Source organism: Coregonus clupeaformis, unplaced genomic scaffold (assembly GCF_020615455.1).
Source record: "Coregonus clupeaformis isolate EN_2021a unplaced genomic scaffold, ASM2061545v1 scaf0388, whole genome shotgun sequence".
Taxonomy (NCBI): Eukaryota; Metazoa; Chordata; class Actinopteri; order Salmoniformes; family Salmonidae; genus Coregonus; species Coregonus clupeaformis.
This window is the reverse complement of record NW_025533843.1, coordinates 96,497-116,486: the sequence shown is the minus strand read 5'-3', so window position 1 is coordinate 116,486 and position 19,990 is coordinate 96,497. Positions and strand designations below refer to the sequence as shown.

The 19,990-nt window shown below is 48.0% G+C and overlaps 2 protein-coding genes across 4 annotated transcripts in view; one reads left to right on the top strand and one right to left on the bottom strand.

The window, feature by feature from the left end:
* The window catches only part of LOC121560402 (serine/threonine-protein kinase 24-like), a 61,604-nt gene extending 61,140 nt beyond the window's left edge, over positions 1-464 (top strand). For all 3 annotated transcript variants that reach the window (XM_045215188.1, XM_045215190.1, XM_045215189.1), the window contains one exon: positions 377-464. In XM_045215188.1, the coding sequence (XP_045071123.1) occupies positions 377-404 (28 nt within the window). In that variant the 3' untranslated portion in view covers positions 405-464. The remainder of the gene's footprint in view (positions 1-376) is intronic.
* Positions 465-13,717: 13,253 nt separating this feature from the next.
* The window catches only part of LOC121560404 (solute carrier family 15 member 1), a 69,217-nt gene continuing 62,944 nt past the window's right edge, over positions 13,718-19,990 (bottom strand). The window contains exons 18-23 of the mRNA XM_045215191.1: positions 18,858-18,904; positions 16,795-16,893; positions 16,530-16,647; positions 16,211-16,348; positions 15,944-16,051; positions 13,718-14,413 (exon numbers count right to left, since the gene is read on the bottom strand). Of these exons, the coding sequence (XP_045071126.1) occupies positions 14,141-14,413; positions 15,944-16,051; positions 16,211-16,348; positions 16,530-16,647; positions 16,795-16,893; positions 18,858-18,904 (783 nt within the window). The 3' untranslated portion in view covers positions 13,718-14,140. The remainder of the gene's footprint in view (positions 14,414-15,943; positions 16,052-16,210; positions 16,349-16,529; positions 16,648-16,794; positions 16,894-18,857; positions 18,905-19,990) is intronic.

The following is a 19,990-nucleotide window of genomic DNA, read 5'->3' as shown; positions in this document are numbered from 1 at the left end:
CTCTCCATCTTCTCTGTCCACAGCTTGATTACTGACTGGAACTTAGTTTATCCTGACCTCTCTCCATCTTCTCTGTCCACAGCTTGATTACTGACTGGAACTTAGTTTATCCTGACCTCTCTCCATCTTCTCTGTCCACAGCTTGATTACTGACTGGAACTTAGTTTATCCTAACCTCTCTCCATCTTCTCTGTCCACAGCTTGATTACTGACTGGAACTTAGTTTATCCTGACCTCTCTCCATCTTCTCTGTCCACAGCTTGATTACTGACTGGAACTTAGTTTATCCTGACCTCTCTCCATCTTCTCTGTCCACAGCTTGATTACTGACTGGAACTTAGTTTATCCTGACCTCTCTCCATCTTCTCTCTCCTAGATTTTCTGAAGGCAGGACGTCTCCCTAGTGATTGGCTCTCTGCCCCAGCCCGCCTCTCCCAGGTCCCGCCCCCCTGTCTGTGGTCAAGCCAGAGGTTAGAGGTCAGCTTGGCTAACACCGTAGGTGTCCGTCACATATTCCTGCTGGAGAACACTCAACACAACAGGCGCTTGGTGAAGAACTCCAAGGCCTCTTTTAGTAACTTGATAAACCTGTGGAGATCAGAAGGGGGCAGTAGAGCCCAGTCACTCAGTTAACACTGCTGGAATATTAACCCCAGAGCAAGGAGGAGACACTGCTTCTCAGAGGGAGACCCATCAGCATGGACCCAGTCGGACTGGAACCAGAGGGAGACCCATCAGCATGGACCCAGTCGGACTGGAACCAGAGGGAGACCCATCAGCATGGACCCAGTCGGACTGGAACCAGAGGGAGACCCATCAGCATGGACCCAGTCGGACTGGAACCAGAGGGAGACCCATCAGCATGGACCCAGTCGGACTGGAACCAGAGGGAGACCCATCAGCATGGACCCAGTCGGACTGGAACCAGAGGGAGACCCATCAGCATGGACCCAGTCGGACTGACTGGAACCAGAGGGAGACCCATCAGCATGGACCCAGTCGGACTGACTGGAACCAGAGGGAGACCCATCAGCATGGACCCAGTCGGACTGGAACCAGAGGGAGACCCATCAGCATGGACCCAGTCGGACTGGAACCAGAGGGAGACCCATCAGCATGGACCCAGTCGGACTGGAACCAGAGGGAGACCCATCAGCATGGACCCAGTCGGACTGGAACCAGAGGGAGACCCATCAGCATGGACCCAGTCGGACTGACTGGAACCAGAGGGAGACCCATCAGCATGGACCCAGTCGGACTGACTGGAACCAGAGGGAGACCCATCAGCATGGACCCAGTCGGACTGGAACCAGAGGGAGACCCATCAGCATGGACCCAGTCGGACTGGAACCAGAGGGAGACCCATCAGCATGGACCCAGTCGGACTGGAACCAGAGGGAGACCCATCAGCATGGACCCAGTCGGACTGGAACCAGAGGGAGACCCATCAGCATGGACCCAGTCGGACTGGAACCAGAGGGAGACCCATCAGCATGGACCCAGTCGGACTGGAACCAGAGGGAGACCCATCAGCATGGACCCAGTCGGACTGGAACCAGAGGGAGACCCATCAGCATGGACCCAGTCCGACTGGAACCAGAGGGAGACCCATCAGCATGGACCCAGTCCGACTGGAACCAGAGGGAGACCCATCAGCATGGACCCAGTCGGACTGACTGGAACCAGAGGGAGACCCATCAGCATGGACCCAGTCGGACTGGAACCAGAGGGAGACCCATCAGCATGGACCCAGTCGGACTGGAACCAGAGGGAGACCCATCAGTATGGACCCAGTCTGACTGGAACCAGAGGGAGACCCATCAGTATGGACCCAGTCCGACTGGAACCAGAGGGAGACCCATCAGCATGGACCCAGTCGGACTGGAACCAGAGGGAGACCCATCAGCATGGACCCAGTCCGACTGGAACCAGAGGGAGACCCATCAGCATGGACCCAGTCGGACTGGAACCAGAGGGAGACCCATCAGCATGGACCCAGTCGGACTGGAACCAGAGGGAGACCCATCAGCATGGACCCAGTCGGACTGGAACCAGAGGGAGACCCATCAGCATGGACCCAGTCGGACTGGAACCAGAGGGAGACCCATCAGCATGGACCCAGTCGGACTGGAACCAGAGGGAGACCCATCAGCATGGACCCAGTCGGACTGGAACCAGAGGGAGACCCATCAGCATGGACCCAGTCGGACTGGAACCAGAGGGAGACCCATCAGCATGGACCCAGTCGGACTGGAACCAGAGGGAGACCCATCAGCATGGACCCAGTCGGACTGGAACCAGAGGGAGACCCATCAGCATGGACCCAGTCGGACTGGAACCAGAGGGAGACCCATCAGCATGGACCCAGTCGGACTGGAACCAGAGGGAGACCCATCAGCATGGACCCAGTCGGACTGACTGGAACCAGAGGGAGACCCATCAGCATGGACCCAGTCGGACTGGAACCAGAGGGAGACCCATCAGCATGGACCCAGTCGGACTGGAACCAGAGGGAGACCCATCAGCATGGACCCAGTCGGACTGGAACCAGAGGGAGACCCATCAGCATGGACCCAGTCGGACTGGAACCAGAGGGAGACCCATCAGCATGGACCCAGTCGGACTGACTGGAACCAGAGGGAGACCCATCAGCATGGACCCAGTCGGACTGGAACCAGAGGGAGACCCATCAGCATGGACCCAGTCGGACTGGAACCAGAGGGAGACCCATCAGCATGGACCCAGTCGGACTGGAACCAGAGGGAGACCCATCAGCATGGACCCAGTCGGACTGGAACTAGAGTTAACTAACCTGTGTCCTGGTGATGTGTCCTGGTGATGGGTTAACTAACCTGTGTCCTGGTGATGGGTTAACTAACCTGTGTCCTGGTGATGGGTTAACTAACCTGTGTCCTGGTGATGGGTTAACTAACCTGTGTCCTGGTGATGGGTTAACTACCTGTCTCCTGGTGATGGGTTAACTAACCTGTGTCCTGGTGATGGGGTTAACTAACCTGTGTCCTGGTGATGGGTTAACTAACCTGTGTCCTGGTGATGGGTTAACTAACCTGTCTCCTGGTGATGGGTTAACTAACCTGTGTCCTGGTGATGGGTTAACTAACCTGTGTCCTGGTGATGGGTTAACTAACCTGTCTCCTGGTGATGGGTTAACTAACCTGTGTCCTGGTGATGGGTTAACTAACCTGTGTCCTGGTGATGGGTTAACTAACCTGTCTCCTGGTGATGGGTTAACTAACCTGTGTCCTGGTGATGGGTTAACTAACCTGTGTCCTGGTGATGGGTTAACTAACCTGTGTCCTGGTGATGGGTTAACTAACCTGTCTCCTGGTGATGGGTTAACTAACCTGTGTCCTGGTGATGGGTTAACTAACCTGTGTCCTGGTGATGGGTTAACTAACCTGTGTCCTGGTGATGGGTTAACTAACCTGTGTCCTGGTGATGGGTTAACTAACCTGTCTCTGCAGCACCACGCCTGAAGGGGAGAGAACCAAACGCAACCCAGCCAGACCTCCCCACTACCACCCCAACCCCCACCTGACCCAAACCCCAACCCCCACCTGACCCAACCCCCACTACCACCCCCACCCCAACCCCCACCTGACCCCAACCCCCACTACCATCCCAACCCCCCACTACCACCCCAACCCCAACCCCCACCTGACCCAACCCCCACTACCACCCCCACCCACACTACCACCCCCAACCCCCACCTGACCCCAACCCCAACCCCAACCCCCACCTGACCCAACCCCCACTACCAACCCCCACCCCAACCCCCACCTGACCCCAACCCCAACTACCACCCCAACCCCCCACCTGACCCCAACCCCCACCTGACCCCAACCCCCCACTCCACCCCCAACCCCCACTCCACCCCCCACCCCCACCCCAACCCCCCACTACCACCCCAACCCCCCACCTGACCCCAACCCCCACTACCACCCCCAACCCCCACTACCACCCCAACCCAACCCCACTGCACCCCAACCCCCCACTACCACCCCAACCACAGTCTCCTGACTGTGTGATGTTCTGCCTGCTCCTCTGTGGTCTCCTGACTCCTCCCTGCTCCTCAAGGCTGTTGCGGCATTCTTTATGAACCTCAGGTAAAGTGCTTTAGATGGACGGCTCCTCCAAGCCACTGGGGGCACTGTGATGTGTAAGATTTATTTGTATACAAACCAACCTGTATATATGTTCAGCTGTCACTGATGTTGCAGACATGAATCACTGTGTACAAACGGTCATGATGCGCTGTTGTAGATAATGTTAAAGGTGAATATTAAAGATTCAAGTCACTCTAACGGACAAAATGCCTTGTCTTTTTTTTTTTACATGCGTTGTCAACATTTGTTCAGCGGTTTTACTGAGCAGAGAAACTCTTTTGTTTGTGAGTTTGACCACGTTGGGCTAGGTCAGTAACCACAGTAACCAACCACAGCCTAATGGAAGCCTGAACAGGAAGTTCACTACAGAGGGACTGAGTTGACGTCTACTAGTCTACTGACTGATGTGTTCTCACCGTCTGATCTTGTCCTTATAACGATCCACTGCTTTTAAACCCATGAAGGGTAGTGAGTTCACCCAGCTCCTCTCGGCTCAGTGTGTATATAGACCCTCTGTTCTGTTGAAGGGTAGTGAGTTCACCCAGCTCCTCTCAGCTCAGTGTATATATAGACCCTCTGTTCTGTTGAAGGGTAGTGAGTTCACCCAGCTCCTCTCAGCTCAGTGTGTATATAGACCCTCTGTTCTGTTGAAGGGTAGTGAGTTCACCCAGCTCCTCTCAGCTCAGTGTGTATATAGACACTCTGTTCTGTTGAAGGGTAGTGAGTTCACCCAGCTCCTCTCGGCTCAGTGTGTATATAGACACTCTGTTCTGTTGAAGGGTAGTGAGTTCACCCAGCTCCTCTCAGCTCAGTGTGTATATAGACACTCTGTTCTGTTGAAGGGTAGTGAGTTCACCCAGCTCCTCTCAGCTCAGTGTATATATAGACACTCTGTTCTGTTGAAGGGTAGTGAGTTCACCCAGCTCCTCTCAGCTCAGTGTGTATATAGACACTCTGTTCTGTTGAAGGGTAGTGAGTTCACCCAGCTCCTCTCAGCTCAGTGTATATATAGACACTCTGTTCTGTTGAAGGGTAGTGAGTTCACCCAGCTCCTCTCAGCTCAGTGTATATATAGACCCTCTGTTCTGTTGAAGGGTAGTGAGTTCACCCAGCTCCTCTCAGCTCAGTGTATATATAGACACTCTGTTCTGTTGAAGGGTAGTGAGTTCACCCAGCTCCTCTCAGCTCAGTGTGTATATAGACACTCTGTTCTGTTGAAGGGTAGTGAGTTCACCCAGCTCCTCTCAGCTCAGTGTATATATAGACACTCTGTTCTGTTGAAGGGTAGTGAGTTCACCCAGCTCCTCTCAGCTCAGTGTATATATAGACACTCTGTTCTGTTGAAGGGTAGTGAGTTCACCCAGCTCCTCTCAGCTCAGTGTATATATAGACACTCTGTTCTGTTGAAGGGTAGTGAGTTCACCCAGCTCCTCTCAGCTCAGTGTATATATAGACCCTCTGTTCTGTTGAAGGGTAGTGAGTTCACCCAGCTCCTCTCAGCTCAGTGTATATATAGACCCTCTGTTCTGTTGAAGGGTAGTGAGTTCACCCAGCTCCTCTCAGCTCAGTGTATATATAGACACTCTGTTCTGTTGAAGGGTAGTGAGTTCACCCAGCTCCTCTCAGCTCAGTGTATATATAGACACTCTGTTCTGTTGAAGGGTAGTGAGTTCACCCAGCTCCTCTCAGCTCAGTGTATATATAGACACTCTGTTCTGTTGAAGGGTAGTGAGTTCACCCAGCTCCTCTCAGCTCAGTGTATATATAGACACTCTGTTCTGTTGAAGGGTAGTGAGTTCACCCAGCTCCTCTCAGCTCAGTGTATATATAGACACTCTGTTCTGTTGAAGGGTAGTGAGTTCACCCAGCTCCTCTCAGCTCAGTGTATATATAGACACTCTGTTCTGTTGAAGGGTAGTGAGTTCACCCAGCTCCTCTCAGCTCAGTGTATATATAGACACTCTGTTCTGTTGAAGGGTAGTGAGTTCACCCAGCTCCTCTCAGCTCAGTGTATATATAGACACTCTGTTCTGTTGAAGGGTAGTGAGTTCACCCAGCTCCTCTCAGCTCAGTGTATATATAGACACTCTGTTCTGTTGAAGGGTAGTGAGTTCACCCAGCTATGTCGAGTGTTTAAAGAAAAAAAAACTGTTACTAATAACCATCTTCTACTGTACGTTGACAAATGGCCGGGATTCAATCCAATCCCGGTTTATAGGCATTGCTGCTTTTAAATGGGCACATTTTCAGTTGAGCCGACCGTGGTCTCCACAAACGGCAGAACATTGTCTTTTAACCCTTTAAATGGCACACCAAGAGAAAAATATCAGAAAAAGTGTTCTGCAAAATATGTGTATTTAGCCTCAATATAGGTCATAAATGAATAATTTTTGTTTGCATGACTCAAACTGATAGATAATGCATCGCAAAGATCTCAACCAGCCGGTTGCCCAATTAGGGTAAACTCATTTTGTATTGGAATTTGCGTAGACTTTTTAAATCCATCCAAAAAAAATGATACATTCATTTACATTGTCTGCTTCGTTTACTTATATTGGAAGATAGGCCTAGTTAAATTAGGACTGATATCAAATATTAATACAATATTATAGATTTGTGTGTCAAAATATGAATATTCACATGCAGGTCAATTAATGCGTTTACAATTTTATATGCTTAGAATACGATAAAATGACATGTAATGAACGATATGGTGAAACATATTGAAGATAACAGGCAGACAGTAAATCATTATATGGATTTGAAAGGATTTTTGTATTTGCAGACAAAGCGACTTACAGTCATGCGTGCATACATTTTTGTGTATGGGTGGTCCCGGGGATCGAACCCACTACCTTGGCGTTACAAGCGCCGTGCTCTACCAGCTGAGCTACAGAGGACCACACCTCACCAGCTTGGACTTCACAGCAGTCCTTTAATGGGCAACTCAATCACCTGGTACGGCAGATTTCTCAAGAGTTCTTCAAATTGTAAAACAACATATTAGTAATTGAATTCATTCTTAAATGATGTTTTAGAGATTCAACAACATTTTACAACCTTGTCATTTCCCATTTTAAACACATAATTAAATACAATGTGTGGTAAATGATGTTCGGTTTGGCTCACGTTCACATTCTGGTTTTCAACTATCTTTGAATGGGTGTTAAAAATAATAATATGGGAGTACCGTAATGATCATTTTTACTAAATGGCTTTTGGTTGGTTGAGATGAAATATGCAAACAAAAGTAATGTTTAATTTCATTTTAAAAAATGAGTTTGCTGCCTGTTAAAGGGTTAAAATGTGCGGATGGTATTGAATCCCAGCCGATGTGTTGACGATATGGTTCAGATGGACTACTGTGCTACTGCAGCCATAATGTTGAGGGGTTCATCATCCACACAGGGATGAACTGAAGAGAGATCTGATCTAATGTTGAGGGGTTCATCATCTACACAGGGATGAACTGAAGAGAGAGCTGATCTAATGTTGAGGGGTTCATCATCTACACAGGGACGAACTGAAGAGAGACCTGATCTAATGTTGAGGGGTTCATCATCTACACAGGGATGAACTGAAGAGAGAGCTGATCTAATGTTGAGGGGTTCATCATCTACACAGGGACGAACTGAAGAGAGAGCTGATCTAATGTTGAGGGGTTCATCATCTACACAGGGACGAACTGAAGAGAGAGCTGATCTAATGTTGAGGGGTTCATCATCTACACAGGGACGAACTGAAGAGAGAGCTGATCTAATGTTGAGGGGTTCATCATCTACACAGGGACGAACTGAAAGATTGAGCTGATCTAATGTTGAGGGGTTCATCATCTACACAGGGACGAACTGAAGAGAGAGCTGATCTAATGTTGAGGGTTCATCATCTACACAGGGACGAACTGAAGAGAGAGCTGATCTAATGTTGAGGGGTTCATCATCTACACAGGGACGAACTGAAGAGAGAGCTGATCTAATGTTGAGGGGTTCATCATCTACACAGGGACGAACTGAAGAGAGAGCTGATCTAATGTTGAGGGGTTCATCATCTACACAGGGATGAACTGAAGAGAGAGCTGATCTAATGTTGAGGGGTTCATCATCTACACAGGGATGAACTGAAGAGAGAGCTGATCTAATGTTGAGGGGTTCATCATCTACACAGGGATGAACTGAAGAGAGAGCTGATCTAATGTTGAGGGGTTCATCATCTACACAGGGACGAACTGAAGAGAGAGCTGATCTAATGTTGAGGGGTTCATCATCTACACAGGGACGAACTGAAGAGAGAGCTGATCTAATGTTGAGGGGTTCATCATCTACACAGGGATGAACTGAAGAGAGAGCTGATCTAATGTTGAGGGGTTCATCATCTACACAGGGACGAACTGAAGAGAGAGCTGATCTAATGTTGAGGGGTTCATCATCTACACAGGGATGAACTGAAGAGAGAGCTGATCTAATGTTGAGGGGTTCATCATCTACACAGGGATGAACTGAAGAGAGAGCTGATCTAATGTTGAGGGGTTCATCATCTACACAGGGATGAACTGAAGAGAGAGCTGATCTAATGTTGAGGGGTTCATCATCTACACAGGGACGAACTGAAGAGAGAGCTGATCTAATGTTGAGGGGTTCATCATCTACACAGGGACGAACTGAAGAGAGAGCTGATCTAATGTTGAGGGGTTCATCATCTACACAGGGATGAACTGAAGAGAGAGCTGATCTAATGTTGAGGGGTTCATCATCTACACAGGGATGAACTGAAGAGAGAGCTGATCTTTTTGTAACGTTTAGAGGCAAGTATCAAGAATAAGATTTAGGAGTGCTGTAACGATATGGTCCCTCTGGTCATTACAGCTTCTAGAAAACACCGTGCCACGGACGGACAAACATGTAACTTGTACATTTGGTTCCTTTATCCTGTCTGCCAGTTTCTAGGACTGTCTGTGGACGTCATCTCTGCTTGTCATCCAAACCCCTCAAGCTCCTGTAGCTTTCAGTCACATCACAAATAAACACTTCATGCTAACAGACTCTGGTCCCTGGATGTATGTCTGTTCATCACACATGCAGAAAACCCTGTACGCCATGCAGAAAACCCTGTACACCATCACCATGCAGAAAACCCTGTACACCATCACCATGCAGAAAACCCTGTACACCATGCAGAAAACCCTGTACACCATGCAGAAAACCCTGTACACCATCACCATGCAGAAAACCCTGTACACCATGCAGAAAACCCTGTACGCCATGCAGAAAACCCTGTACACCATGCAGAAAACCCTGTACGCCATGCAGAAAACCCTGTACACCATGCAGAAAACCCTGTACACCATCACCATGCAGAAAACCCTGTACACCATCACCATGCAGAAAACCCTGTACACCATGCAGAAAACCCTGTACACCATGCAGAAAACCCTGTACACCATCACCATGCAGAAAACCCTGTACACCATCACCATGCAGAAAACCCTGTACACCATGCAGAAAACCCTGTACACCATGCAGAAAACCCTGTACACCATCACCATGCAGAAAACCCTGTACACCATCACCATGCAGAAAACCCTGTACACCATCACCATGCAGAAAACCCTGTACGCCATGCAGAAAACCCTGTACACCATGCAGAAAACCCTGTACGCCATGCAGAAAACCCTGTACACCATGCAGAAAACCCTGTACACCATCACCATGCAGAAAACCCTGTACACCATCACCATGCAGAAAACCCTGTACACCATGCAGAAAACCCTGTACACCATGCAGAAAACCCTGTACGCCATGCAGAAAACCCTGTACACCATGCAGAAAACCCTGTACGCCATGCAGAAAACCCTGTACACCATCACCATGCAGAAAACCCTGTACACCATGCAGAAAACCCTGTACACCATCACCATGCAGAAAACCCTGTACACCATCACCATGCAGAAAACCCTGTACACCATCACCATGCAGAAAACCCTGTACACCATCACCATGCGTCAAACTCCAGTCCTTGAGGCCCTTGTGTCTGGGGTTTTAGCTCTTCCCTTGATTGATCAATTAAGGTCCTTAATTAGTTAGGAACTCCCCTCCCCAGGTTGTCTAATTTCAGAGAGCCACACTGGACGCTCTGGCGGAGGAGTAGGGTTGATCAGAGCGTTCTGACCTCACAACGGCAGTCAAGCACCCAAGCTAACTGGCTAACGTTGGCTAGCTTGCTAGCTACTTCCAGACACAATGAGAGAACAGCTCACTCTGACCATTTTACTCCCCCAAGCAGAGCTGGTTAGGCTGTTTTCATGTTATCTAGAGCGTTGGTAACTGGAACTGTGCTGCTGGCAACAATTTAATTACGTTTTTTTGTCGACGTTTACTGACACCGGTCATATTCAACGGGTGCTGCGCATTCATAAATTCATCAATTATGTCTCATGTCACCCCGCTCCTCCGCACACTCCACTGGCTTCCAGTTGAAGCTCGCATCTGCTACAAGACCATGGTGCTTGCCTACGGAGCTGTGAGGGGAACGGCACCTCCGTACCTTCAGGCTCTGATCAGACCCTACACCCAAACGAGGGCATTGCGTTCATCCACCTCTGGCCTGCTGGCTCCCCTTCCTCTGCGGAAGCATAGTTCCCGCTCAGCCCAGTCAAAACTGTTCGCTGCTCTGGCACCCCAATGGTGGAACAAGCTCCCTCACGACGCCAGGACAGCGGAGTCACTCACCACCTTCCGGAGACACTTGAAACCCTACCTCTTTAAGGAATACCTTAAAGAACTTGACTGGCCTGCACAGAGCCCTGACCTCAACCCCATCGAACACCTTTGGGATGAATTGTAACCCCGACTGCGAGCCAGGCCTAATCGCCCAACATCAGTGTCCGACCTCACTAATGCTCTTGTGGCTGAATGGAAGCAAGTCCCCGCAGCAATGTTCCAACATCTAGTGGAAAGCCTTCCCAGAAGAGAGGAGGCTGTTATAGCCGCAAAGGGGGAACCAACTCCATATTAATGGCCATGATTTTGGAATGAGATGTTGGACGAGCAGGTGTCCCCATCCTAGTGTATTAGCCACTATCAGTATCGACCGTCGGAAGGCCTAATAACGGCACATATTCAACTGCCAATTTACTGTTAGTTCCCTTTAGTTGGTATAGCCAACCGTTGACCTTCCTCTGTAAACGCCGTAGTTCCCTTTAGTTGGTATAGCCAACCGTTGACCTTCCTCTGTAAACGCCGTAGTTCCCTTTAGTTGGTATAGCCAACCGTTGACCTTCCTCTGTAAACGCCGTCACGGCCGTGTGGTTGTTGCTAAGGATCATTAGTAACAGATGATAATATATTTATGCAGAGCCTTTAGACCGCTGCGCCAATACACATACACTATACAGTATATAGAGTTAGTATATAGTTTATAGAACAGAGTTAGTATATAGTTTATAGAACAGAGTTAGTATATCGTTTATAGTATAGAGTTAGTATATAGTTTATAGTATAGAGTTAGTATATAGTTTATAGAACAGAGTTAGTATATAGTTTATAGTATAGAGTTAGTATATAGTTTATAGAACAGAGTTAGTATATAGTTTATAGTATAGAGTTAGTATATAGTTTATAGTATAGAGTTAGTATACAGTTTATAGAACAGAGTTAGTATATAGTTTATAGTATAGAGTTAGTATACAGTTTATAGAACAGAGTTAGTATATAGTTTATAGTATAGAGTTAGGATATAGTTTATAGTATAGAGTTAGTATATAGTTTATAGTATAGAGTTAGTATATAGTTTATAGTATAGAGTTAGTATATAGTTTATAGAACAGAGTTAGTATATAGTTTATAGAACAGAGTTAGTATATAGTTTATAGTATAGAGTTAGTATATAGTTTATAGTATAGAGTTAGTATATAGTTTATAGTATAGAGTTAGTATATAGTTTATAGTATAGAGTTAGTATATAGTTTATAGTATAGAGTTAGTATATAGTTTATAGAACAGAGTTAGTACAGTTAGTATATATATATCCATTTTAATTCCAGGTTGTAAGGCAACAAAATAGGAAAAATGCCAAGGGGGGTGAATACTTTCGCAAGCACCTGTACCTAGCTCTTATCAATAGCTCTTATCAATAGATCTTATCAAGTTGTAAATTACAGTGCATGGAGAATGGTGTTTTGTCTATCGGGAACAATAAAGTAGATGTTGTTCCACTTGGAACCGACAGGTTGGTCGACCTTATTCATCACAAGTAAAGGTGGTGGAAATATGAGGGAATTAAGTCCAGGTCAGAATACAGAATCTGTAGACACACATTTACATTTTAGTCATTTAGCAGACGCTCTTATCCAGAGCGACTTACAGTTAGTGAGTGCATACATGATTTTATTAATTTTTTCATACTGGCCCCCCGTGGGAATCGAACCCACAACCCTGGCGTTGCAAACGCCATGCTCTACCAACTGAGCTACATCCCTGCCGGCCATTCCCTCCCCTACCCTGGACGACGCTGGGCCAATTGTGCGCCGCCCCATGGGTCTCCCGGTCGCGGCCGGCTACGACAGAGCCTGGATTCGAACCAGGATCTCTAGTGGCACAGCTAGCACTGCGATGCAGATACACCTCCACCACACCTTCATTAATACAGTGTATCTGTAGACACACCTCCACCACACCTTCATTAATACAGTGTATCTGTAGACACACCTCCACCACACCTTCATTAATACAGTGTATCTGTAGACACACCTCCTCCACACCTTCATTTATTAGATCTCCACCTCTAATGAATAGCAGGTTATAGTGCTGTTGTAATGCTTCAGTTCAAGGTCTGATACGTAGAGAGGAAAGTCCATCAAAAGGGAAATACGTTCCATTTACAGGCACTGAACTCGGGTTGGAATTACGCCCCCAGGAACCTAACTAAACTGGAATAGAGCTATCTGAATTTGTCCAATAAAAACTCTAATTTTCGTTCCAAAAACGCAGCGGTCTGCTACGGTTTGGACTAATGATTACCTTACCCCCGGCTAGTGATTACCTTACCCCCGGCTAGTGATTACCTTACCCCCGGCTAGTGATTACCTTACCCCCGGCTAGTGATTACCTTACCCCCGGCTAGTGATTACCGTACCCCCGGCTAGTGATTACCTTACCCCCGGCTAGTGATTACCTTACCCCGGCTAGTGATTACCTTACCCCCGGCTAGTGATTACCTTACCCCCGGCTAGTGATTACCTTACCCCGGGTAGTGATTACCGTACCCCCGGCTAGCGATTACCGTACCCCGGCTAGCGATTACCTTACCCCGGCTAGTGATTACCGTACCCCGACTAGTGATTACCGTACCCCGGCTAGTGATTACCGTACCCCGGCTAGTGATTACCTTACCCCCGGCTAGTGATTACCGTACCCCCGGCTAGTGATTACCTTACCCCCGGCTAGTGATTACCGTACCCCCGGCTAGTGATTACCTTACCCCCGGCTAATGATTACCTTACCCCCGGCTAGTGATTACCGTACCCCCGGCTAGTGATTACCTTACCCCCGGCTAGTGATTACCTTACCCCCGGCTAAGCATTTCACGACACAAAGTAAGACTCATCCTCTTTATTGAAGCACTTGACTGCCAGGGACTCACTTGGTGTGGAATTAATACCAAGAGTCTATGGCAACATCAAACCCAAAACAACAATATATCCAGTACATACAACACTGTACTGTGAAATTAATACAAATGCTGGAATGGTTATTCATACAGTATGTCCTCTTTCTAATAAAATATGATGAAACAAAAAGAAAAGCAATGTTGCTTTTGCTACATGGTGCAAAATTAAATTATTTACAATATCAAAGTACAAATTTACCCAAAAAGCTGTATCGAAGGATTAATGTTTTGATGAAGAACTACTACAAAATGTTTATAAGATTAAGTTCCAATGGTTCTCTCTCCGAGACCTGTTCTCTGATTGGTTCAGGAGGAGGAAGTGGAGGAGGAGGTGGTGTGAACGGGGAGTTTTACATCTTGCTCTGTTTAACTTCTTGGTTGTGTTGCTCATCAACAGAATAGCTCTTGTTGTTGTCAGAAGCCTTGCTGCTGTTGCTGCAGTCTGAGTCTTTACTCTCCATCTTAACGCTATCTCTCTTCTTCTTCTCCTCTGGCTCGTGTTGCAGCTGGCTGAACTTGGCCTCGATCTCCGCTGGGTCAGTGTAGGTGTAGAAGTAGGACATGACGGCGAACACAATACACACCGCCACAAGGAGAGAGGCAAACAGGATGTACTCTGCCCACTGGAACACACAGGGGTTAAAATCAGTACTCTGTCCACTGGAAGACACAGGGGTTAAAATCAGTACCCTGTCCACGGGAAGACACAGGGGTTAATATCAGTACTCTGCCCACTGGAACACACAGGGGTTAATATCAGTACTCTGTCCACTGGAAGACACAGGGGTTAAAATCAGTACCCTGTCCACGGGAAGACACAGGGGTTCATATCAGTACTCTGCCCACTGGAACACACAGGGGTTAAAATCAGTACTCTGTCCACTGGAAGACACAGGGGTTAATATCAGTACTCTGTCCACTGGAAGACACAGGGGTTAATATCAGTACTCTGCCCACTGGAACACACAGGGGTTAAAATCAGTACTCTGTCCACTGGAAGACACAGGGGTTAATATCAGTACTCTGTCCACTGGAAGACACAGGGGTTAATATCAGTACTCTGTCCACTGGAACACACAGGGGTTAATATCAGTACTCTGTCCACTGGAACACACAGGGGTTAATATCAGTACTCTGTCCACTGGAAGACACAGGGGTTAATATCAGTACTCTGTCCACTGGAAGACACAGGGGTTAATATCAGTACTCTGTCCACTGGAAGACACAGGGGTTCATATCAGTACTCTGTCCACTGGAAGACACAGGGGTTAATATCAGTACTCTGTCCACTGGAACACACAGGGGTTAATATCAGTACTCTGTCCACTGGAAGACACAGGGGTTAATATCAGTACTCTGTCCACTGGAAGACACAGGGGTTCATATCAGTACTCTGTCCACTGGAACACACAGGGGTTAATATCAGTACTCTGTCCACTGGAAGACACAGGGGTTAATATCAGTACTCTGTCCACTGGAACACACAGGGGTTAATATCAGTACTCTGTCCACTGGAAGACACAGGGGTTAATATCAGTACTCTGTCCACTGGAACACACAGGGGTTAATATCAGTACTCTGTCCACTGGAAGACACAGGGGTTAATATCAGTACTCTGTCCACTGGAAGACACAGGGGTTAATATCAGTACTCTGTCCACTGGAACACACAGGGGTTAATATCAGTACTCTGTCCACTGGAAGACACAGGGGTTAATATCAGTACTCTGTCCACTGGAAGACACAGGGGTTAATATCAGTACTCTGCCCACTGGAAGACACAGGGGTTAATATCAGTACTCTGCCCACTGGAACACACAGGGGTTAATATCAGTACTCTGTCCACTGGAACACACAGGGGTTAATATCAGTACTCTGTCCACTGGAAGACACAGGGGTTAATATCAGTACTCTGTCCACTGGAACACACAGGGGTTAATATCAGTACTCTGTCCACTGGAAGACACAGGGGTTAATATCAGTACTCTGTCCACTGGAAGACACAGGGGTTAATATCAGTACTCTGTCCACTGGAACACACAGACCCCAGGGTTTAGATATCAATGAACTTAGGCCAAATCTGACCTCGGTACAGTGGTCAGTATTGTTTAGGGGGTTGTATAGGGTTCTAGAGGTTAGAAGAGATGTAGTAACCTGATCTGGGAGCTGTGCTGCCTCGGCCACAATCAGCACTATGATGTTGCCCACGGCGACGGTGAACAGCCAACCAGCCTGCAGTACCGACTTCATGTTGCTAGGCGCCTGCGGAACAAGAAGAGGTGTGCACAAGATTTTGGGGTTGAGATGAGAATTTAAACTTTAATTGACAAAAGAAACAGATCTTAGTTGAGCTATGTTTGGATGAAAGAGAAGTTAAAGGCTAGTGTGACGGGTGAGAGAGGACAGAGTGTCGCCCCCTACCTGTGAGTAGGAGAACTCCAGGCCAGTCACAGAGAACACCACCTCTCCAGCTGTCATGAGGAAGTACTGAGGGATCTGCCAGCCCATGTGGATGGTGTTGGGCTTGATGTCTTCTATCACCTGGATGGCCTGCCAACACTGGACACAGTAATCAACACATTCATCACCGTTACTACACAGTGGACACACGGCAAACAACAGAAAAAAACATGCTTTAAAACCCTGCCAAACAGCTCAACATGGGCCTTCAACAACGCAATCACACACAGCACATTGCTAGGGTGGTTAGGTGTCAGGGGTTAAAGGTTAGAGGACTTACATCAGGGCTGACGATGTCGAATGTGGACGGTATGACGAGGGTGAAGGCGCTGCCAAAGCCCAGCTCTTTAGAGTACAGACATGATGCACCAGCACGGTCCATGATGGTAAACCCTGCCCTGAGACACAACAACCAATCAGAACACACTCACTAAAGCTCTCTCTCTCTCTCTCTCTCTCTCTCTCTCTCTCTCTCTCTCTCTCTCTCAGCTGTACAGTATGAATGTGTGTTGATATAAATAATTATAAAGCAGAAAGCCACTCACTTTCCCTGTGGAACCAGACTGTAGTTGGAGACAGACAGAGGAGCGACGTCACCGACTCCCAGCGTAACGTTCAAGGCACTGCCCAAACCATTCACAAATCTACAACATGGAAGAGGAGAACAACAGGCCAGGAACACTTTAGCTGGATAACTCATTGACCCTGCTTTGGAGTAGACCCCTGACCCCAACCACTACTGGGACTGTTGGTAACACTCGGGGTCCTGACCCTAACCACTACTGGGACTGTTGGTAACACTCGGGGTCCTGACCCTAACCACTACTGGGACTGTTGGTAACACTCAGGGTCCTGACCCCAACCACTACTGGGACTGTTGGTAACACTCGGGGTCCTGACCCTAACCACTACTGGGACTGTTGGTAACACTCGGGGTTCTGACCCTAACCACTACTGGGACTGTTGGTAACACTCAGGGTCCTGACCCTAACCACTACTGGGACTGTTGGTAACACTCGGGGTCCTGACCCTAACCACTACTGGGACTGTTGGTAACACTCGGGGTCCTGACCCCAACCACTACTGGGACTGTTGGTAACACTCGGGGTCCTGACCCTAACCACTACTGGGACTGTTGGTAACACTCGGGGTCCTGACCCTAACCACTACTGGGACTGTTGGTAACACTCAGGGTCCTGACCCCAACCACTACTGGGACTGTTGGTAACACTCGGGGTCCTGACCCTAACCACTACTGGGACTGTTGGTAACACTCGGGGTCCTGACCCTAACCACTACTGGGACTGTTGGTAACACTCGGGGTCCTGACCCTAACCACTACTGGGACTGTTGGTAACACTCGGGGTCCTGACCCTAACCACTACTGGGACTGTTGGTAACACTCGGGGTCCTGACCCCAACCACTACTGGGACTGTTGGTAACACTCGGGGTCCTGACCCCAACCACTACTGGGACTGTTGGTAACACTCGGGGTCCTGACCCTAACCACTACTGGGACTGTTGGTAACACTCGGGGTCCTGACCCTAACCACTACTGGGACTGTTGGTAACACTCGGGGTCCTGACCCTAACCACTACTGGGACTGTTGGTAACACTCAGGGTCCTGACCCTAACCACTACTGGGACTGTTGGTAACACTCGGGGTCCTGACCCTAACCACTACGGGGACTGTTGGTAACACTCAGGGTCATGACCCTAACCACTACTGGGACTGTTGGTAACACTCGGGGTCCTGACCCTAACCACTACGGGGACTGTTGGTAACACTCGGGGTCCTGACCCTAACCACTACGGGGATTGTTGGTAACACTCGGGGTCCTGACCCTAACCACTACTGGGACTGTTGGGAACACTCAGGGTCCTGACCCTAACAACTACTGGGACTGTTGGTAACACTCAGGGTCCTGACCCTAACCACTACTGGGACTGTTGGTAACACTCGGGGTCCTGACCCTAACCACTACTAGGACTGTTGGTAACACTCGGGGTCCTGACCCTAACCACTACTGGGACTGTTGGTAACACTCGGGGTCCTGACCCTAACCACTACGGGGACTGTTGGTAACACTCGGGGTCCTGACCCTAACCACTACGGGGACTGTTGGTAACACTCGGGGTCCTGACCCTAACCACTACTGGGACTGTTGGGAACACTCAGGGTCCTGACCCTAACAACTACTGGGACTGTTGGTAACACTCGGGGTCCTGACCCTAACTACTACTGGGACTGTTGGTAACACTCGGGGTCCTGACCCTAACCACTACTGGGACTGTTGGTAACACTCGGGGTCCTGACCCTAACCACTACTGGGACTGTTGGTAACACTCGGGGTCCTGACCCCAACCACTACTGGGACTGTTGGTAACACTCGGGGTCCTGACCCTAACCACTACTGGGACTGTTGGTAACACTCAGGGTCCTGACCCCAACCACTACTGGGACTGTTGGTAACACTCGGGGTCCTGACCCTAACCACTACTGGGTCTGTTGGTAACACTCGGGGTCCTGACCCTAACCACTACTGGGACTGTTGGTAACACTCGGGGTCCTGACCCTAACCACTACTGGGTCTGTTGTAACTGACCTGATGGCGTTTAGGCCCTCATCTGGCTTCTTGCTCAAGTCGTAAACCTGAAGAGAGAAGAAGACAAGAAGGAAACAGGAGGGGATGTTACATTCCTTAGTGGCTGATAGACTGATATCAACAACAGACATAGTGGCTGATAGACTGATATCAACAACATGTACAGTGGCTGATATCAACAACATGTATAGTGGCTGATAGACTGATATCAACAACATGTACAGTGGCTGATAGACTGATATCAACAACATGTATAGTGGCTGATAGACTGATATCAACAACATGTATAGTGGCTGATAGACTGATATCAACAACATGTATAGTGGCTGATAGACTGATATCAACAACATGTATAGTGGCTGATAGACTGATATCAACAACATGTATAGTGGCTGATAGACTGATATCAACAACATGTATAGTGGCTGATAGACTGATATCAACAACATGTATAGTGGCTGATAGACTGATATCAACAACATGTATAGTGGCTGATAGACTGATATCAACAACATGTATAGTGGCTGATAGACTGATATCAACAACATGTATAGTGGCTGATAGACTGATATCAACAACATGTATAGTGGCTGATAGACTGATATCAACAACATGTATAGTGGCTGATAGACTGATATCAACAACATGTACAGTGGCTGATAGACTGATATCAACAACATGTATAGTGGCTGATAGACTGATATCAACAACATGTATAGTGGCTGATAGACTGATATCAACAACATGTATAGTGGCTGATAGACTGATATCAACAACATGTATAGTGGCTGATAGACTGATATCAACAACATGTATAGTGGCTGATAGACTGATATCAACAACATGTACAGTGGCTGATAGACTGATATCAACAACATGTATAGTGGCTGATAGACTGATATCAACAACATGTATAGTGGCTGATAGACTGATATCAACAACATGTATAGTGGCTGATAGACTGATATCAACAACATATATAGTGGCTGATAGACTGATATCAACAACATGTATAGTGGCTGATAGACTGATATCAACAACATGTACAGTGGCTGATAGACTGATATCAACAACATGTATAGTGGCTGATAGACTGATATCAACAACATGTATAGTGGCTGATAGACTGAGTC